At 44.2% G+C, this 20,167-nt stretch overlaps 2 protein-coding genes across 4 annotated transcripts in view; one reads left to right on the top strand and one right to left on the bottom strand.

Annotated features, from left to right (window-relative positions):
* Positions 1–3,301, top strand: part of LGR6 (leucine rich repeat containing G protein-coupled receptor 6) — a 123,012-nt gene extending 119,711 nt beyond the window's left edge. For both annotated transcript variants that reach the window (XM_025398334.1, XM_025398344.1), the window contains one exon: positions 1,523–3,301. In XM_025398334.1, coding sequence (XP_025254119.1) covers positions 1,523–2,775 — 1,253 coding nt within the window. In that variant the 3' untranslated portion in view covers positions 2,776–3,301. The remainder of the gene's footprint in view (positions 1–1,522) is intronic.
* Positions 3,302–14,796: 11,495 nt separating this feature from the next.
* The window catches only part of UBE2T (ubiquitin conjugating enzyme E2 T), an 11,034-nt gene continuing 5,663 nt past the window's right edge, over positions 14,797–20,167 (bottom strand). The window contains exons 2-7 of one of the 2 annotated variants that reach the window (XM_025391108.1): positions 18,427–18,603; positions 17,774–17,843; positions 16,243–16,348; positions 16,030–16,128; positions 15,804–15,887; positions 14,797–15,100 (exon numbers count right to left, since the gene is read on the bottom strand). In XM_025391108.1, coding sequence (XP_025246893.1) covers positions 14,975–15,100; positions 15,804–15,887; positions 16,030–16,128; positions 16,243–16,348; positions 17,774–17,843; positions 18,427–18,445 — 504 coding nt within the window. In that variant the 5' untranslated portion in view covers positions 18,446–18,603 and the 3' untranslated portion in view covers positions 14,797–14,974. The remainder of the gene's footprint in view (positions 15,101–15,803; positions 15,888–16,029; positions 16,129–16,242; positions 16,349–17,773; positions 17,844–18,426; positions 18,604–20,167) is intronic. The other variant, XM_025391104.1, reaches the window with a different exon arrangement.

The following is a 20,167-nucleotide window of genomic DNA, read 5'->3' as shown; positions in this document are numbered from 1 at the left end:
TCCCACTAGGCCCTACCTCCAACATTGCCACATTGGGGATTCCACTTCAGCATGAGTTTTGGTGGAGACAAACCGTACCCAAATGATAGCAGGAGTAAAATCTTAATTTAATTTAAAAACCTATATGTATGTATGTATTTTTTAAAGACTGGACAGAAACATACCAAGATAATGAGTTATCTCTGAGAGGTGAAGTATCATGTCATTTTAATTTTTTCGTGTTATATTTTCAAATTTTCTACAGTTATCACCTATTATATTTGGTAATAAGAAAAAAATGGTTTAAAAATAGCTTCCACAAAAGCCTCTCAAATTCCCATGCTACCTAGAAACACACTGAAGAACAAGAGTCAAAAGCCAAAGAAAATGAAGAAATAATATTTCCAAAGTTACAAGGTGATTTAGGAACAGACTTTGGAGAGAGGGATGGAAAACACCAGGATCTCAGGCATCTCGTGTGGACCCAGGTTGGAAAACCCCAGAAGTCATCTGTATTTTGATTTACTGTACTTGAGACACTTTACCTCCCAAATACTGATTGATTGACAAATATTCAATGTGGTCTGTACCCCTGTCACAGAATAAGGGAGAGCCAGCCTGGTGTAATATTTGGTCAGGACTCTCCCACGGTGGAGGCCTTAGTGGATCACTGGGGACTGACTGAAAGAAACAGAGCCTCAGGCATAGACTGGTTACTGTCTGGGCAGTCCCTCACACCTCTGTCCCTACCCACCGTATCTTCCAATTCTGATACCTTCTCCACTCCTTGATGGCAGCCTGTCCTTCCTTTCTTTCCAGTGCTATCCTTCACGTAACATTTCCTCAATATCTGGGTTTGTATTGTATTAATTTGTACCGTGTGTGTGTTTATTTTTTATTTTTATTTTTTATTTTTATTTTTTTATTTATTTTTTGAGAGAGTCTTGCTCTGTAGCCCAGGCTGGAGTGCAGTAGAGCAATCTCGGCTCACTGCAACCTCCGTCCCCTGGGTTCAAATGATTCTTCTGCCTCAGTCTCCCAAGTAGCTGGGACTACATGTGCGCGCCACCATGGCCAGCTAATTTTTTGTATTTGTAGTAGAGAAGGAGTTTTGCTTTTTGGCCAGGCTGATCTCAAACTCCTGACGTCCGACGATCCATCCGCCTTGGCCTCCAGAAGTGCGGGAATTACAGTTGTGAGCCACTGTGCCCGGCCTATATGCGTTCTGTGTTCTGGTGTACTGAGAGGAGGGTTAGGGTTCACCCCACTTGCAGCTCTTTGGAAGAAGAGTCGTGTATGTCCCACTGCTCCTCCCCACAAGCCCAGCTGGGGGTTCTTTAAGGTGAGAGACCCTCCAACTGGGAGTTCTCCGGGGCCAGAAACTGGGTCAGCCTCCCTTAGACTGGGAGTTTTCCGAGGGCAGGGGCCATGTTCATCCCCTTTTGACTGGAAATTCTCTGAGTACAGAGGCTGACCTTGGTCCTCAAGACCTGGTCTCAACATCCTCTGGCCCAGGGTTAATGTCTCATCTTCTCTCCTACAGGCCCCTTCAAGCCCTGTGAGCACCTCTTTGAAAGCTGGGGCATCCGCCTGGCCGTGTGGGCCATCGTGTTGCTCTCTGTGCTCTGCAATGGACTGGTGCTGCTGACCGTGTTCGCTGGCGGCCCTGTCCCCCTACCCCCGGTCAAGTTTGTGGTAGGTGCGATTGCAGGCGCCAACACCTTGACTGGCATTTCCTGCGGCCTTCTAGCCTCCGTCGATGCCCTGACCTTTGGCCAGTTCTCCGAGTACGGAGCCCGCTGGGAGATGGGGCTGGGCTGCAGGGTCACTGGCTTCCTGGCAGTACTTGGATCGGAGGCGTCGGTGCTGCTGCTCACTCTGGCCGCAGTGCAGTGCAGCGTCTCTGTCTCTTGCGTCCGGGCCTATGGGAAGTCCCCCTCCCTGGGCAGCGTTCGAGCAGGGGTCCTGGGCTGCCTGGCGCTGGCAGGGCTGGCGGCCGCGCTGCCCCTGGCCTCAGTGGGAGAATACGGGGCCTCCCCACTCTGCCTGCCCTACGCGCCGCCTGAGGGCCAGCCAGCAGCCCTGGGCTTCGCCGTGGCCCTGGTGATGATGAACTCCTTCTGTTTCCTGGTCGTGGCCGGTGCCTACATCAAACTCTACTGTGACCTGCCGCGGGGCGACTTTGAGGCCGTGTGGGACTGCGCCATGGTGAGGCACGTGGCCTGGCTCATCTTCGCAGACGGGCTCCTCTACTGTCCCGTGGCCTTCCTCAGCTTCGCCTCCATGCTGGGCCTCTTGCCTGTCACGCCCGAGGCCGTCAAGTCTGTCCTGCTGGTGGTGCTGCCGCTGCCTGCCTGCCTCAACCCACTGCTCTACCTGCTCTTCAACCCCCACTTCCGGGATGACCTTCGGCGGCTTCGGCCCCGCGCAGGCGCCTCAGGGCCCCTAGCCTATGCTGCGGCCGGGGAGCTGGAGAAGAGCTCCTGCGATTCTACCCAGGCCCTGGTGGCCTTGTCTGATGTGGATCTCATTCTGGAAGCTTCTGAAGCTGGGCGGCCCCCTGGGCTGGAGACGTATGGCTTCCCCTCAGTGACCCTCATCTGTCAGCAGCCAGGGGCCCCCAGGCTGGAGGGAAGCCATTGTGTAGAGCCAGAGGGGAATCACTTTGGGAACCCCCAACCCTCCTTGGATGGAGAACTGCTGCTGAGGGCAGAGGGAGCTATGCCAGCAGGTGGAGGCTCATCAGGGGGTGGCAGCTTTCGGCCCTCTGGCTTGGCCTTTGCTTCACACGTGTAAATATCCGTCCCCATTCTTCTCTTCCCCTCTCTTCCTTTCCTCTCTCCCCCTCCGTGAATGATGGCTGCTTCTAAAATAAATACAACCAAAACTCAGCCCAGTCCCTCGCTCCACTGATCACCTCTCTCCCGTGACTATCACCAACGAGTGCCTCTTGGCCTGGCTTTCCCTTGGCCTTCCTCAGTTTCACCTTCATGCTGAGCCTCTTCCTTGTCATGTCTGAAGCTGTGGACCAGAGACCTGGACATCTGTTGCTTAAGGGAAATGAGGGAAATAAAGACAGTGAAGGGATGAAGGGTTGATCAGGGCACAGTGGACAGGGAGACCTCACAGAGAAAGGTCTGGAAGGTGATTTCCCATGTGACTCATGGATAGGATACAAAATGTGTTCTGCATACCATTAATCTTGACATATGCCATGCATAAAGACTTCCCATTAAAATAAGCTTTGGAAGAGATTCCACATGATGTCTTTTTCTTAGAGATTCACAGTGCATGTTAGTGTAATAAAGAGAGAAGTCCTACAGTAGTAAAATCTATTGAACTTTGTTTAACCCAGTTCCCTGAATTATTTGGTAACAGGTTTTTGTCTGCTTGTTTGGTGTTCCTGGAATATCTATTAAAATCACAGAACTTAGCACTGTTCTCTCCCAGGGAGCTCATCTCTGTACCACCTAGTGCTACCCAGTGACATCACAAAATGCCACCACTTCCTGAAAGCCCTGATCCTAGAATGAACTGCCAGAGGTAACTGATGATTCCATCCACCAGTAGAGACTCTCAACACTACCTCCCACCTCTCTTATCCTATGCTGGGAAGGATGAAGAGAAGCCTGCCATTGTGGTTCCAGACTCAGACCCCTGAGTTGGGGCAGGGAGAAAGGGATCCCTGTGTATTCTCTCACCACCCTGCCATCAACCCCAGCAAGCCCAAGCACCAATGAAAGTTTGTCTGCTGCAAGAGGGATAGTAGGGTTCCTGGATCCTGGCAGGGCTGTCTAGGTTCCTTCTGGCTCTTAGTTGCCTTCTTATGCTTCTCCATCAGATGCCCCCTGCTACCTCCTACCACAAGCGAGGTCCTGCCTATTCTTTGGGACAAGGAGGCCTTAGCCAGAAAACAGGAGAGATTTGAAATGTAGGTATTGAATTTTAGGAAATTGTAGTTATCTGGGACCCTGGGTGCCTCAGATAGGCCACTGACCTTTCTGCCTCTCCCCTCATGACCTTTCTACCTATGGTCTACCAAGTGTCTCTGAGCATTTCCAGAATGCCCCCCTCATCCAGCCCCAGACACACACACATTCGATCTGAGAGTGAGGTGGTAAGGACTGGGGCATCCTTCCAGACATGAAAGGTAATTCTTGGAAACATAAAAAGAGAATCCAAGATTCAGCAAAGGGCAAGACTTGCTCTAGGGTACCCCAAGAGCAGACACATCTAGAGGACAGGAGTCTAGAATTCTGAGACCAGATGGAAAACAATCCTCTTCCTGAATTCTGGCGTGGTCCTCAGCCGGGCCGTATCCCCAGGGGCTCCACAATTAAAACAACAAACCTGAAGAAAGCCCTTCTTCTAATTTTGTAGTTCAAGTTTCTGCAGCTTAGCTTCTCTGCTATCTCCCTGCTGTCCCCAATGCCTAGTGGAAATTCTGACACAGGACAAAAAGGCTGCCTTGGCTGAGGTAGGTAGGGTAGCTCCATGGATGAAACTTGATACCTTTCTAAATCTTATCTGACTAGTTGCCTGGTCTCTTATAGGCTCTGAAGCAGAATGTGCTGACCTTGTAATCCCAGAAGAACCTTGGGGTCCTACCATGAGGCCAGCCTCAGTGTAGGTACTCGCTAATAATGGCGGGTTTATTTATCCGTTGTTTGTTTGAGAACCCTGCTCTCCCAATTTCCCTAGGGCTGATCAAGAGCCCTTAAAGGAAGGAGTTTGCTCTACTTTGAGTACTGAGAATTGGTGACTTTTATCAGGGAAAAGAGTTCTTTGCCTCAGGGATGACAAAACTCGTACGGTTTTTGGGAGCCTTGACTTGTAAAAAGTCACCCCAGATCCCTTCTCACTTCTTGCCCCCGCCATGTGATCATTGTTCCCCTTGGAGTTAGGGAGTCTGTGTTGAGGTGGAGCACAGTAGCCATGTGTTAGAGGTTTAGGAGTCACAGGAACTGCTCCCTACAGGTGGCCTCTTCTATGAAAAGGGGACCAGTGATTTCTGGCTGCAAGCTCAAGGGTAGCACCACTGTCACCTTGTCATCCGCTTCTAAAGCTCCAGACATCTGCTGGCCAGAGGAGCATCTGCTGAGCCTTCTCATTAGAGGAGAGGTGTGGAGGAAGGGAGCGGAGGTGTTTGCCATGAACTATTTTCATTATTCGGAAAGTCTAGTCAATGTACACTTACCCAAAATAAAGCTGAGTAGTACAGTTTCTTTGTTTTTTGATTTTGACTGAATTTCTAGCAAGTCAGTATGTTATTCCTTTGGTTATCTTCATTATGATCCACAGAAGATTATGAAGATTATGTATGTCTTTGATCACAAAATCAAAAAACAAATTATTCAGTGCATCTAAATGCATTTTGTTGGGTTGACAAAATCTTCCAAAATGGTATCCATGGGGAATTATCTGTCCAAGAGGGCTGTAGTGGTGGCAACACTGAGGACTGCTGACTGGGTGTGTGTTGCCCTGTGCTCTATGTGCTGTGCATTGGCAACTGGTGCCAACCACAATCACATCTCAGACCGACTTGTGGAAGAGAACCTCTTATGGCAGAAACGGTTTTTATAAGCACCTTTGAACATACCAATTTGTAAAATCCAAAAAATGCAGAGCTGACATTTGAAGATTATGGATGAACACAGCCCCTAGCTTGGCCTTCTCCTTGCTTTCCTCTCTCCTCCTCTAGCCTCCAATATCTTTCTAGTTTCCCTTTCTGGGAAGACTAAAAGGTCTAAAGAGTAGGGGAAAGGAAAAAGGAAGAGCTGACAATAAATAGGCCTGAGTGACGATGATGGGAAGTTGCTAGAACGCTTTTTTGTTTATTCTTCTATTTTTTCTTCAAAATTTTTTTTTTTACCTTTTTAAAACATTTTTACTCATTTTTAATTTTTTTATTTCTTCTTATTTCATAAACCAACATCAGAGCTATAGTAGCTAGAATCCTTGATCCTGTCTGGCACCATCTAACTACCTCTGCTCTGCTTTAGCAAGTTCTCCCACCCACCACTTCCACATCACTTCTGGGTTTCAGTTCCATGCCCTCTCCAGTTGCTTGAAGTATAAGGATTGTCAAGATGTAAATATTTGGATTCTTCTGTATAATAAAGCGCAAGTGAAGAATGACGTGTGTCCCTCAACTCCTTTCTGCTGACTCTGGTGGAGCCATGGAAGTGGCCGGAGGTATTTGAGAGAGGAGTGATCAGTGGCAATGCTCTTCCTTAACCTGTCTTCTGAGTTCTGGGGCACCTAGGGCACAGCCAACGAGGCTCAGGGTTGAAGTTTGGAGGCATCAGAATCCATTCCACTCACTTATATCAAAGTGCCCTTTGTGTGCTTGCCACTGGATTAGACATAGAATAATCTAAAGAAAGCAGTGAGCAGGTTGGGCCTTCATTATTCAGACCCTGAACACCTTCTCAGACCCAACCCTAATGCTGGGGTTTCCTGATAATGTGAACCCCAAATAATCAGCTTGCTTTCCTCTCCTTGAGTGCACTCTCTCAAGCACTCTCTGCCTTGGGAATCCTTACCCCTGGCCCAGCCTTGCTTCAGAGTGGGGTGATGCCCCCAAGACAACCAGGTGGCCCCTTCTCAGGGGAGGGAAGATGGAGTTCAACAAAACTTGCAATCATGGGGCAAGGTGCTAGCCCCAGAATGGTATTAGGGCTGTACTGATCTAGTGCCTGACTCCCTTCTGAGTGGAAAACTGGTGCCTTCATGAATACCTGCCCTCCACTCTTGAAAACAGAATATTTCAAACCCTATATCTTCCTGGCTCAACTACAGGGAAGACCATTTTTTCAGCTGTTCTTCTTAGACTGGATTAAGAGACAGAAACTCAGGAGTTAAGTAAGTACGTGTTTCTTGAGAGGATCCATATGAAGCAATAAGCGAGGCAGAATCTCAGCAAATAAATCCAAGGCCAGAAAGAGCAGTAAGACTGGGCCTTGTGGTACCTGAAACTAAAGGTCATTCTGGATTTAGTCTGTGATTATTCTCTGTGTTGCCCAAAATTAGCCGGTTCAGCTGCTCTCTGGAGGCCTGTTTTTATATCTATCTGCTTCTCAACCACGATCAGCTGCTTCCACCCACCCCTTTTGTTTAAAAAGCTTTTCATAAGTTTAATTTTTGAATAAGTAATACATTCACATGGTTCAAATAACAAATTCTTAACAGTTTTCCTCTCATTTCCGTCTCTTTTGGCTCACTTCCCAAGCCCTCATTGGTTACCACTGTTATTAGTTTCTTATATATCCTTCCAGAGTTTTGAAAATATATATATTAGCAAGATGCATATATATGCTTATTTTTCCTTTTCCCAAAGTAGCACACCAAGGTTCTGCTTCTGCTTTTTTAACCTGTAATATAGCTCAAAGACATTTCTACATCAGTAAAGAAAGCATTCTAATGTTTTTGAAGCAGGTTATAGCCCATTATGTAGATGTATCATGATTTCATCTTATTCCCCTTCTGATGGACATTTGGGTTGCTTACTCTTTTGCTCTTATAAACAATATTGCAACAAGTAACCTTACATGAATGCCATTTAGCACCTGTGTAAGTAAGTATATCTGTAAGATAAATTCCCAGAAGTGGAATTGCTGGGTCAAAAGAATAATTTTTCAGAGGATATATGTGAAGCAATAAGGGAGGCAGAATAATTCTTTTGGCCCAGCAATGGGGTAAAGAAAAGGTGTGATTATTTATTGCAGAAATGAATTGTTTCCTTTGACTCACAGCCTGTGTTTATGGGTAACTTCTGCTTATGTTTACCTCACTGTGAACCCTGTCCTTCCTCAAGGTCTCTGGATGCATCCTTTCAGCTTTCAGTTCCTGGGCTAATTTCCTTGTTGTTTTCCTTTTTAAATTTCCAACGGTAGTATCCTGAAAGATTGAGAGAGAACCAAACTAACCAAACTTCCTTTTCTACAATAGGCCAAATTATAGGTTAATGGCCAACAGGTGGGTTGATTACTCTTAGGCCAGGAACCTGTCCTGGTTCACTAAACTGTAGTGTGTGAATGGGTATGTTTGTGTGGGGTCATATTGGACAAAATATAACTGCTCAGGGCTTCCCTTGTCAAGGGCTGTGGGTAGGACTACTTTTCTCTGAATGGACAGTAGGCACAGTAGGAAAGTTCCATGAGAGCAGAGATCATGCTGGTCTCATTCACTGTTGTAACCTCAATCCTTTTCATGAGGTCTAACACACAAAAAAAGTGCTCAATTAATTTCTTTTGAAAAAAAGTATTAAGAAATCAATAGACTGGGCATGGTGGCTCACGCCTGTAATCCCAGCACTTTGGAAGGACAAGGTGGGCAGATCGCTTGAGGTTAGGAGTTCAAGACCAGCCTGGGCAACATGGCGAAACCCCATTTCTAAAAAAAAAAATTAGCTGGGCATGGTAGCGTGCATCTTTAGTCTCAGCTACTGAGGAGGCTGAAGTGGGAGGCCCGGGAGGTTGCAGTAAGCTGAGATCATGCCACTGCACTCCAGCCTGGGCAAGAGCCAGACCCTGTCTCAAAAACAAACAAACAAAAAAAGAAAGAAAGAAAAGAAATTAATATATCCAAGTACATCCATTAAGATTCTGTTTTCCAACGTAAAGGGGCCATCTGGCCAGGAGATGTAAATAACGCAGAATGGGCAGATATTTGTATGGTGAGATTTGAAGGCTACCAAGTTCCCGGACCCTCTACTTTATAACAGCTTCTTCCCTGGCTACCACAGAGGTTGAAATTCCACCATCATACTTACTTATTCCTTCAGGTTAGGAATAGCCCATAGCCCTTTGCCCAGGGCATCTGTTCCTTTATAAGAAAGGAAATGACCACTTCCTTTCTTCTGGTAACATCAATTTGACCTTCCTTCAGGCAACTACCTCCACTGCTCTCTAGTGCCTACCTTTCATGTGGGGTTGACTCCAGACCAGGTTCCAGAGGTGGGAATATAACCCAGACCCTATCAGCTTACTCTAATCCCTGGTCACAGTGATTGGTCCAAGGATGGGCTTGCATCTCAAATCCTTCTAATGAGACCCAACTTGGGAACTTTGCTGGAGCTGATAAGAAAGAAGTACTCTTTCACTGGAGTTGCTGGACTGATAGGAAGAAAGCTGCTGGTGTCTCTCTTGCCACTTGGAGTGAAATGAATCCTGATGGCATTATTTGAGCATCTGTACCTAGCCATGCCTGAAAGCACATTTGGACTTCTCAGGTTGTAAACCAATACCTTTTGTTTGCTCAAGAGAGATTGTTAGATTTCTGTCACCCTCATGGAAAAGAAGCCAGATAGGCTTCTCCCTCTGCATTGCTCTCTACCTGCAGCCCAGGAGTAAACCCATTGACCTCTTTTCAACTATTAGTGTGGAAGAGGGCAGTTATTGAAATTTTTTTTTTAAAAAAAAATGTAAGACAAGGTCTCACTTTGTCACCCAGGATGGAGTGCAGTGGCACAATCATGGCTCCCTGTAGCCTTGACCTCCCGGGCTCAAGCAATCTTTCCACCTCAGCCTCTTGAGTAGCTGGGACTACAGGCATACACCACCAAACCCAGCTAATTTTTTAATTTTTAGTAGTGATGGGGTCTCGCGATGTTACCCAGGCTGCTCTCAAACTCCTGAATGTAAGCAATCTTTCTGCTTCGGCCTCCTGGAGTCCTGGGATTACAGACAAGAGCCACCATGCATGGCCTGAATAGGAATTTCGATGAGCAAAAGTATGTGATAAGACAGAAGTACTGTCAGGATGAGTTAACAGGTAGAGACTGTGGGCCTGGGTGGAAAATCCCTAGCAGGGAACCTACAGCAAGAGAATGCTGAAGAAGTAAAGATAATAAAAAGGGAAGATGAGAAGGCAACAGACCAACCTAATTTATTTCATCACTAAACCAGAGATCCACAGGCTCTGCCCTGAGCCCCTGGATTACACAGGAAGTTTCAGAATTGCAGAACTGTCAAATGTGAGCTTTGGGAGAAATCTCAGAGAGCATTCAAGCCACGCCTGCATTTTATAGAGGAGGAAATGGAAGGGGAGAAACTTGCCCATTATCCCACAGCTACTCTGTGGAGGCAGACGTAAAATTATTAGAATAGGGCCAGGTGTGGTGGCTCACACCTCTAATACCAGTACTTTGGGAGGCCAAGGTGGGTGGATCACCTGAGTTCAGGAGTTCAAGACCAGCCTGGCCAACATGGTGAAACCCCATCTCTACTAAAAATACAAAAATTAGCTGGATGTGGTGGCAGGTGCCTGTAATCCCAGCTACTCAGGAGGCTGAGGCAGGAGAATCGCTTGAACCCGGGAGGCGGAGGTTGCAGTGAGCCAAGATCTCACCCACGCACTCCAGTCTAGGTGATGAGAGTGCAACTCCATCTCAAAAAAAAAAAAAAAATTTAGAATCCATGCAGCTGACAAATATGATTCTGGAGTCATACAGGCCCGGATTGGAATCCTAGACTTACCATTTACAGCCAGTTGTCCTTAGGTTTTCCTTAACTTCTCTGAATGTTTCATCTTCAGTAGAATGGGGATAATCATAGTATCTAAACTCTGAAGGTTATTGAAAAAATTTAAAAAGATTTTTCATGAGGCCAGGCGTGGTGGCTCACATCTGTAATCCCAACACTTTTGGGAGACCAAGGCGAGTGGATCATCTGAGGTCAGGAATTCGAGACCAGCCTGGCCAACATAGTGAAACCCTATCTCTACTAAAAATACAAAAATTAGCCGGGCATGGTGACATGCACCTGTAATCCCAGCTACTCAGGAGGCTGAGACGGGAGAATCGCTTGAACCCGGGAGGCAGAGGTTGCAGTGAGCCGAGATCACACCACTGCACTCCAGCTTGGGTGACAGAGCAAGACTCTGTCTCAAAAAAGAAAAAAAATTTTCATGCGAAGGGTTTAGTTTAGTGCATGGCAATAACTCCCAGGCCTAGAGACAACGTAGAGACTAAGAACTCACCCCCTAGAAAAGTTGCCTCTGATGGAAGGTTTGAGGGAACTGTCAGAGCACACCCTTTTTTTGAAGCACAGAGTTTCAGGGTCCTGGTTAAAGGAGGAAGACAGTGGAAGGAAGGGGACACATTCTACTGGGATGCGGGATCAGGGGAAAAGGTAAGCAAGGAAAACAAGCACATGAAAGGGAAAAACCCTGTATTGGGGTGGGAGGGTGGATGGAATGAGCGCGACATTCTGGATAAACTGTCATCCCTGATATAAACTAAGAGATGGACAAAGGGATGGACACACTCTGGGGACCATGGCAGGAGGCAGGGGCGACTTGCCAAGAAGCAAGGAGAAAGTGGAATGTATTGTTTCTGAGTATAGCATGTCTGTGTCCATCACCCCAACCTCTCCCGGGCTTCACTGGCAGCCCAGTGTGGTTCAGGACTGTAAGATGTCTTGCTGCCAGCCATTCTGGGGAGCAGGTCCTGAAATCATAGCCCCACACCCCTTCCTTGTCCTTCCCTCCCTTGGGCTGCCCCAACCTAAACAAGACAACCTGAGCAGGGGGGGCCACATGCTGATGGAAAAATACACACTTGGCTGGAAAAGGAGCTTTATTTGTATGTGTTGAATTCCCGCAGCAGCCGAAGGATAAATAGCTAGTTCCAGCCTCAGCTGAGTCTGCCCACAAGGTGGGTGGTAAAATCTGTTCTTATTTAGATAGCTTTTGGGGAGAGGTGAAGAGGGGGGTTGGGGGCAGCAGGAGAGGGGAACTTGGAATCTGCAATGTTTATATGATCAGTCATGGATGTCATCTCTCTTTAATTAGGGGTTTGGAATTGAGAAACAGCTCAGCTTGCTTATCCTAGGAACAGAGCAGATTGGCAAGTTGGCAGTGGGCAGGGCAGCTCCTTAAGACCCACCTATGGTTGGTCTCCATCCCCCAGTGCCCTTGCTAAGCACTCAATAAATGTCAGCACCATGCCAGTCCCTGTACTGGCTGCTTTACATGCATCATCTCATTCAATCCTCACAACAACCTCATGAGTCTTAAGCAGCAGCATCATCATCATCCCTTTTGCAGAGGCAAAACCTGAAAAAATAGGACTGAGTAGAAAGCTAAGGTCACACAACTTGTAAGCAGCACTGCCAGAGCTGAAACTGGGTCTCCTTGACTTAAGTCCATGCTTTTAGCCTTTTCCCATCCTTCCCTGAGCTGGGAGTAGGGAGCTGGGCTTTTAAATCCTCAGGCAAGTCACTTCTGTTCTCTAGTCCAGTCCTTGGTACTTCAGGCAGAGAAATGGTTGGATGACTTCTAATAGCTTTCGGCTCTGGTGTTTCCTGTGATTAGAGAGAAAAGTTCCTTGTAGCCACTATATCCCCAGCGCTTAGAGTGAGACAATATACACATTAGAAAATGAACACATTTCCAGATAGGTACAAGTGCTATAAAGAAAATTAATTAGGGTAATAGGTTATGGACCAGAGAGTACCTGAGGATCTAGGGCTCCTTTAGATGGGATAGAAAACGGCTTTCTGATGCAGCTACATTCAAGCTGAGACTATCCTGGGGAATGTAGGAGGCAGAGGAAATAGCATATGTGAAATCCCTGAGGTAGGAATGAGCTAGGTGTGTTCAAGACATTGAAAGGACTGTGTGGATGGAGGAATGTAAGGTATAAGGGGTTTGAGGGTATGCAATGAGGATGGACAGATAAGGCAAGCAGGGGTCAGATCATGCGGGGTCTTACGGGTCAGGGAAGGAGACTAGGCTTTTAATTGCAAGATGAAGCCACTTGGAGGAATGAAGCCAAATCCAACTTACATTGTCAAAAGATTATTCTTGCTGCTGTGAAGAGCATGGAGTGTCAAAGGTCAAGAATGGGGGCAAGGAAACAAGATAGAAGGTTATGGCTAAAGTGCAGGTGAGAGATGATGGCAGCTGAACTAGTGTTGTCAGTAGCGGTAGGGAAAAGTAGCTGGTAGAGCTGACCAGACATGGTGATAGAAGTGTAAGGGGTTTTGTCCTACAGGAGGTGCTCTTTTCCTACAACTACTCCCTAAGTCCATCTCTCACTTCATATCTGGGTTTAGCCCAGAGCAATCAGCACATGGCATTTCCCTGGCAACAGTGATTGCTTTCAGGGCGGTCCACAGGGACTTTTGTTTCATGGAAAGTAGAGCCTCCTGGCCTGGCTGGATAGAAAGTACATAACCCCAACTGCTGCTGATAGTCATCCTAAGAGGGGAAGAAACTTAGGGAACAAACAGCCTAAGAGAAAGCTGATACTATGGATGGCAGATGGAAAGAGACCAAGATCTTGATGATAATGTTGAGCCTTTGAATTCACCAACCCAGATGTTCACTTTAGCCCTGGACTTTCTATTTAGTAAGGCGATGAACTTCTTTCATTATCGCCAGTGTGAGTTGAATTTCACTCACAACTGTAAGTATCCTAATTGACATACTAATGGTATCTAGGAACTCCAAACCTGACTTAAGTATGCATAAACATAGGAAACAAGCCTGGAACAGAATTAATTCCTGGGCTTTAAAAAAAGACCGGTAACTGATTTTGAAAAGTGGGTTCAGAAATACTGTAGACGTTAGAAATTTATATTTTTAGCTTCTGCCATGACCTGTCATTAATGGATTATATAAATTCATACTTCTTTTCTTTGCATGAGTCCAATCACCACATAAGCAGTATGGCAGGCTGCTGCTCAGTAAAGAGTACAAGGTAATTCATAGGTAGAAGAATGAAAGATGCCTATTCAGAGATGCATTTTACATGCATGGTGCCTAGCCTAGGTAAAAAATCATCATTGCTACACTGTGATATGGACAAGGGCATTATAGTCTTCAGTCATCTGCCTAGGCAAGTCCAGTATCTATAATACATTCCTCAAGGCCGGGCATGGTGGCTCATGCCTGTAATCCCAGTACTTTGGGAGGCCAAGGCGGGTGGATCATGAGGTCAGGAGTTTGAGACCAGCCTGACCAACATGGTAAAACCCCATCTCTACTAAAAATACAAAAATTAGCTGTGTGTGGTGGTGCACGTCTGTATTCCCAGCTACTCAGGAGGCTGAGGCAGGAGAATCGCTTGAACCCGGGAGGCGGAGGTTGCAGTGAGCCGAGATCGCGTCATTGCACTCCAGCCTGGGAGACAGAGCAAGGCTCCGTCTCAAAAAAAAAAAAAAAAAAACATTCCTCAAAGTCTTAGCTTGGCCTGGGTGATCTCCTCCTATTTCAGCTGATTTCTGCTCAAATCTGTTATCTCTGTCATTTAAATAGAATTATAAAGATAAGTCAAGTGTATTACAAAATCATGAGTAGGGAATTCAAGTTTGACACCAAATTGTCCAGAGTGGTACTTGCCATAAAATGATGCTGGAGAGAGGAAATCCCTACTTACATTTTTAGGAGCATTTGGTTAATCTCACATCCAATTTTCTCACCATTTCATTCTCAAACACTAGCATAATACTTGGCACATAGTAGGTGTTCAATAAGTATTTGTTGAACAAATGAAAGTTTTATCACAGAATTCTGGTCAGCTATGTAAATCACAAAAAGTGAAAGCTGCAAAAAAAATAAATTTGCAAAAGGATCTATTATCTTCTTACCACATTATTTTAAGACCTCAGAAAAGCTATCATCCCTGAAAGCGTAAGGGTAATTGAATTGTTTCTACAGCTATTTTACATCTGTGTCAAACATTCAGAGTCCCTAGCGGTGCTGGGAAGTTGGCAAACTAAAGGACAACAATTCCAAATATTTTAACGTTCTGATTATATATACCTCTCTGGCCAGTTTACTCCCAGACACACATTCAGGATAAACACATACTCAACAATAAATGACTATTTATTTTTCAGGTTTAAAAGATTTCAAAATACATATGTACAAGATAAATAAACTACACAAAAATTATGTCATCAAATATATTTTTAAAAAAATTCAAGGTAGGCAACTTAGATCACCTTCGCAAAGAACACATTAACTAAGATGAACCAGGACAAGTCCCCTAAATATCAGGATGAAATTTCTTTTCTACGCCTACTAGCTGACTGGCCTTCCTTTTCTGTGTTGAGTTGTGTACTTTGGAGTCGCCAGCCTCTGGTATATTATCAAGCATCTCTTCCTCATCAACCTAAAAAGGAGGAGACAGGGTGAAATACAGTAAGGTTCACACAAATGCCAGGATGGAGAAAAATGAAGCTCTGTAATATTATTTCCATGTACTTCTTTGCTGCAAGATTTATATACAGCATTGTGCATATGATATTCTCTCAAAAACATTTTTCTCAATTTTTTAAAATTTTTATTTCTTTTTACAAGTAACACAACTGCTATTTAACTCAATCTGAAAGATGGTATAACTCAGCAAGAACTATCATGTGTTAACTTCCATGTTCCTGTAATTTGCATTTTGCTAAATAAGGAAATTCTATCAACCTGAAGTTTTTCCTTCAACCTTCTTCCACGAATGGTCCCATAAGAAAAGTTTCCCCCTATCTCTGCAACTAGTCCCTGCAAATATAGATTCTTCTCAGTGTTAAAAGGACAACTTAGAAAAAAGAATCTGAGACACTACCCCGCTATCCTTGCTATCTGTAATATAAAAAAAAAAATTAACCAGATGCTGCCTGCCCTCTAGTGTTGCCAATAGATGACAACTGTTATGAAACATCTACTGTTGGTTGAGCTATTAGGCTATTTTGCTGAATGATTATTTAGAAGGTTGCAATAGGAGAAAAAGATCAGGCATTCTAGAGTTCAGTACAAATTTGGCAAATCTAAAAAACATTATTTATACATATATACTTAACTAACAATAGTAGCAAACATCATACCTTTTGTTTCTGTCTTGCATGCTTCTCTGTCCACTGTCTGGCATTCTTGAGGAAGACTGGCTTATTATATTTAAATTCTGAGGACTGAGATGAAATCAAAGAGTTAATGGAGAAAAAAATGATTTGCAGTGGTCAGTTAGAGCTGCTGCAGCTATCCTCACACAGGGAGAGTTAGTGGTATAGACAAGGTAGGATATATGTTGCAGAGGAAAATGGGGATATTTACTATGTCAGCCATGAGTGGGTCATCAGGGTTGGGTTCTGACATGAGCAGCTGAATAGAGGTCAACACAGTTGCGATGTTGAGGGATGGTCTCCAAGCACCCTATACACAAACAGATAAACAGTTGCTTTTATATTATAATGTGACACTCTAATTCAAGTTTAATAGATGAAGACAACAGAATGCTGTAGAGTCAACCATTTACCCACAACTCACTTTTGGTGGCAATTTGAGAACATCCAGACAAATCCTTCCAGCAGAATCAATGTTTGGATGATAAATTGGAGTGAGAAATCGGATCTGAGGAGGTTCAAATGGGTACCTATGAAAGAATAAGACAACAGGTAATTTTCATTATATAATTTTGCTTCTAAATACATTTAAAATAGTTTCTTGGTCATAATAATGTTGGTATTATAGAAATGTCAGGGAGCCAGCCTTTGGGAAGAAAACTTTCTTTTCTCCTAAATTTTCATTATGAAAATTTACAATAAATCAGTTTGAAATAACAGTACTGAAAACACCCGTATATCTACCACCTGGATTCAAGCCACTTTACCTTTTAAATACTAGAGCATATCTTCTAAGAATAAGAACATTCTCCCATATAAATGCAATACTATTACCCCTATGAAAAATTTAAGAACTAATTCCCTAATATCATTTACTGTTCAGATTTCAATTGTTCTCCTTTTGTTTTTTATAGCTGGATTTTTCAAAACAGTACTCAATTACAATTTATACATTGCATTTGGTTATTATGTATCTTTTGTGAGACACAGACCTTGCAAAGTTCCCAGTCTATTTTTAGAACTGATGCACCACATGATTATTAAGCTATTCTCTCAAGACTTTAACAAGTTTGGCCAGGATCTGACCTAGTGATTACATACCTATGTTTCAACTGTTATATAGTCATTTCTTCCCTTCTCAGTTCTGTACAAAACTATAACTGTAACTTACCTGGTGAGAGCCTTAAAGGAGACTTGAATTAAAAGGGGCCTTAACCATAAAAAACAATGAGATCATGGTCTTTGCAGGAACAGAAAGCCAAATACCACATGCTCTCATTTATAAGTGGGAGCTAAATGATAAGAACATATGGACACAAAGAGGGGAACAACAGACACTGGGGCCTACCTGAGGGTGGAGGGTGGGAGGACAGAGAAGGGCAAAACTACTGGACACTAGGCTTAGTACCTGAGTGATGAAATAATCTGTACAACAAATCCCCGGGACATCATGAGTTTACCTATATAACAAACTTGCACATGTACCCCGGAACCTAAAATAAATGTTAAAGAAAAAGTGAGGAGGAGCTTAATATTAAGAAAGCACAGTAGTGGTTACCAGGGGTTGAGAGCAAGGAGAAATGGGGAGTTAGAGTTTAATGGCTATGAAGTTCAGTTCGGGAGGATGAAAAGTTCTGGAGATAGATGTTGGTGATGGTTGCACAACTATGTGAATGTATTTAATACCACTGAACTGTACACTTAAAAATGGTCAACATTATGTTATGTATATTTTACCACAATTGAAAAAGTGAGGGGGTGTTTGATGTGATCTGGCCCATTGTTCTGGAGAAGGAAACTGAACTCCAGAGAGATAAAATAACTTGGTCAAGGTCACATTAAGTCATGATAAGGCCAGGATTAAAACCTAGTCCTTTATGCTCTATCTACTACATTGCTCTGTCTCCCAATAAATGCACTTTACCATGTAGGTTGAGAAGCTGATTCATACTAACCTCTCAGGAATGATAACTTCTAGCTTAAAAACACCTTTCTCATAAGGTGTGTTGGCTCCACCTAATATTTCTTAAAAGAAAAAAGAAAGAAAGAAAAAGTTAAAAGGGAATCAGATCATTTGAATTACCACCATATGGAGCTAATGAGGTCTATGGTCCTAATAGAGAAAGTAGGCCTAGGACAATAATTCTCTCTCAGGACTTTAACAAGTCCTCATGCAACACACCACAATGCTAATGTACTCAAAAAGTTAATGGTGTCAAAGGACATATAGAAAATCTAAAGCAGAAGTTGCAAAATGCTGGCCACAAGACCAAATACAACCTACAGATTTGTTTTGTTTGGACTGCAGTATTCTAATCATGTATGTTTCCCATCTGGCTTCACAGATATTTGAGATGGTTATCTTTGATCTAAACACTGCTTCACTGCTTTAAATCTTGGCTATAAATCAGCAGAAGGTATAATAAAAAGTCAAAGAAGCAAGAAATGTCAAGCAAACCTTTTATAAATGTAAACAAATTAGGGTAGAAAGATGGTAGGGCACTCTGACCTTATAACTGTTCCTTACTTCAGAAGAATATACAAAATAGTTTATTTCAGCACAATCTTCAATAGGGTCATGACTTCCATCATATACATGATTTGATACCTACGAGCTCGCAGATCATCCATTTGGTCTTTATCTTGCCAACATGTGATGCCTGGGGGTGGCTCTGTGGCTAACATGTGCAGCTCTCTCTTCAGACGTGAAGCTCTCTGCATGATCCTCAAGTAGAAGGAACCACACACAGTTCACTGCTCCACACTAAGAGCTGGCTAGGATGCACTGGAGGAGAAAAGAGGTGACCATAAAATCGTCAGCAATAATGACTATGAAGTTTTCAGCAAACAGTTTCAATGTAGTGAGGGTGGGGGACAGAGTCCTCTTTTTTGAGACACAGTTTCACTGTGTCACCCAGGCTGGAGGGCAGTGACACCACCTCAGCTTACTGCAACTTCCACCTTCTGGGTTTGAGCAATTCTCGTGCCTCAGCTTCCAGAGTAGCTGGGATTACAGGCGTGCGCCACCATGCCCAGCTAATTTTTGTATTTTTAGTAGAGACAGGGTTTCGCCATGTTGGCCAGGCTGGTCTCAAATGCCTTGACCTCAGGTGATCCGCCTGCCTTGGCCTCCCAAAGTGCTGGGATTACAGGCATGAGTCAATGCACCTGGTTTTTTGTTTTTGGAGGCAGGGTCTTGCTCTGTCAACCAGGCTGGAGTGCAGTGGCACAATCTCAGCTCACTGCAACCTCCACCTGCTGGGCTCAAGCGATCCTCCCATCTCAGCCGCCTACGTAGCTGGAAGTACAGGTGTGTGCCACCACACCAGGCCAAGATTCCTCTTATTAATCTCTATTCTGACAAGGGAATCTGAGTTTTTTCCATTCCCTTCTGGTGAACGTTTATCTACTCAAGCAAATATGTTTTTAAAATAAAGAATTAAAAATGTTGGCTGGGCGTGGTGGCTCATGCCTGTAATCCCGGCACTTTGGTAGACCAAGGCGGGCGGATCATGAGGTCAGGAGATCAAGACCATTCTGGCTAACATGGTGAAACCCCGTCTCTATAAAAATACAAAAAATTAGCCGGGCATGCTGGCGGGCGTCTGTAGTCCCAGCTACTTGGGAGGCTGAGGCAGGAGAATGGCGTGAACCTGGGAAGCGGAGCTTGCAGTGAGCCGAGATCAAGCCACTGCACTCCAGCCTGGGCTATAGAGCAAGACTTCGTCTCAAAAAAAAAAAAAAAAAAAAAAAGAAAAGAAAAAGAATTAAAAATGCAAAAAGTTCTACAAAAAATAAAAACACTAAAGGTTTTAAATAATGGGTCTTTCCACTGATAAATAATAAACTCATGAGGCCAGGCCTGGGTCTGATTTTGCTTACTATTGTAGCCTTAACATGCCTGACATAGTAAGGGACTTGACAAATATTAGCTGTTGTGAGGAAGTCTACATATGCTTTGTGAGAGCAAGAATGGTAAAGACAGTCAACATTCTCGGGCACAAACAAATGTTAAATGTCCAAGGTTCTCTCCATGTATTATGGATTCCACCTTCTCTCAATCTTCAGGGATACCAGTCCATCAATTATTCCATCTTTCTCACTCTCAATATTCAAATATGCTCAAAATCTCTCTCACCTAAAACCAACACCCACACACATATTCACCCAACACTCTTCTCAACTCTAGTTCTCCCTCTAACTACTAACCAAGCAAAGGACACCAATCTTTTTTTTTTTTTTTTTTTTTTTTTTTTTTTTTTTGGGGGCTCGCCCTTTTTCCCCGGCTGGGGGGTGTTGGCGGGATCTCAGCCCCCCTCAAGCTCCCCCCCCCGGGTTCTCCTCCTTCT

Source organism: Theropithecus gelada, chromosome 1 (genome assembly GCF_003255815.1).
Source record: "Theropithecus gelada isolate Dixy chromosome 1, Tgel_1.0, whole genome shotgun sequence".
Lineage (NCBI taxonomy): Eukaryota > Metazoa > Chordata > Mammalia > Primates > Cercopithecidae > Theropithecus > Theropithecus gelada.
Note: the sequence above shows the minus strand (reverse complement) of the source record. Positions and strands in the feature narration are given on the sequence as shown.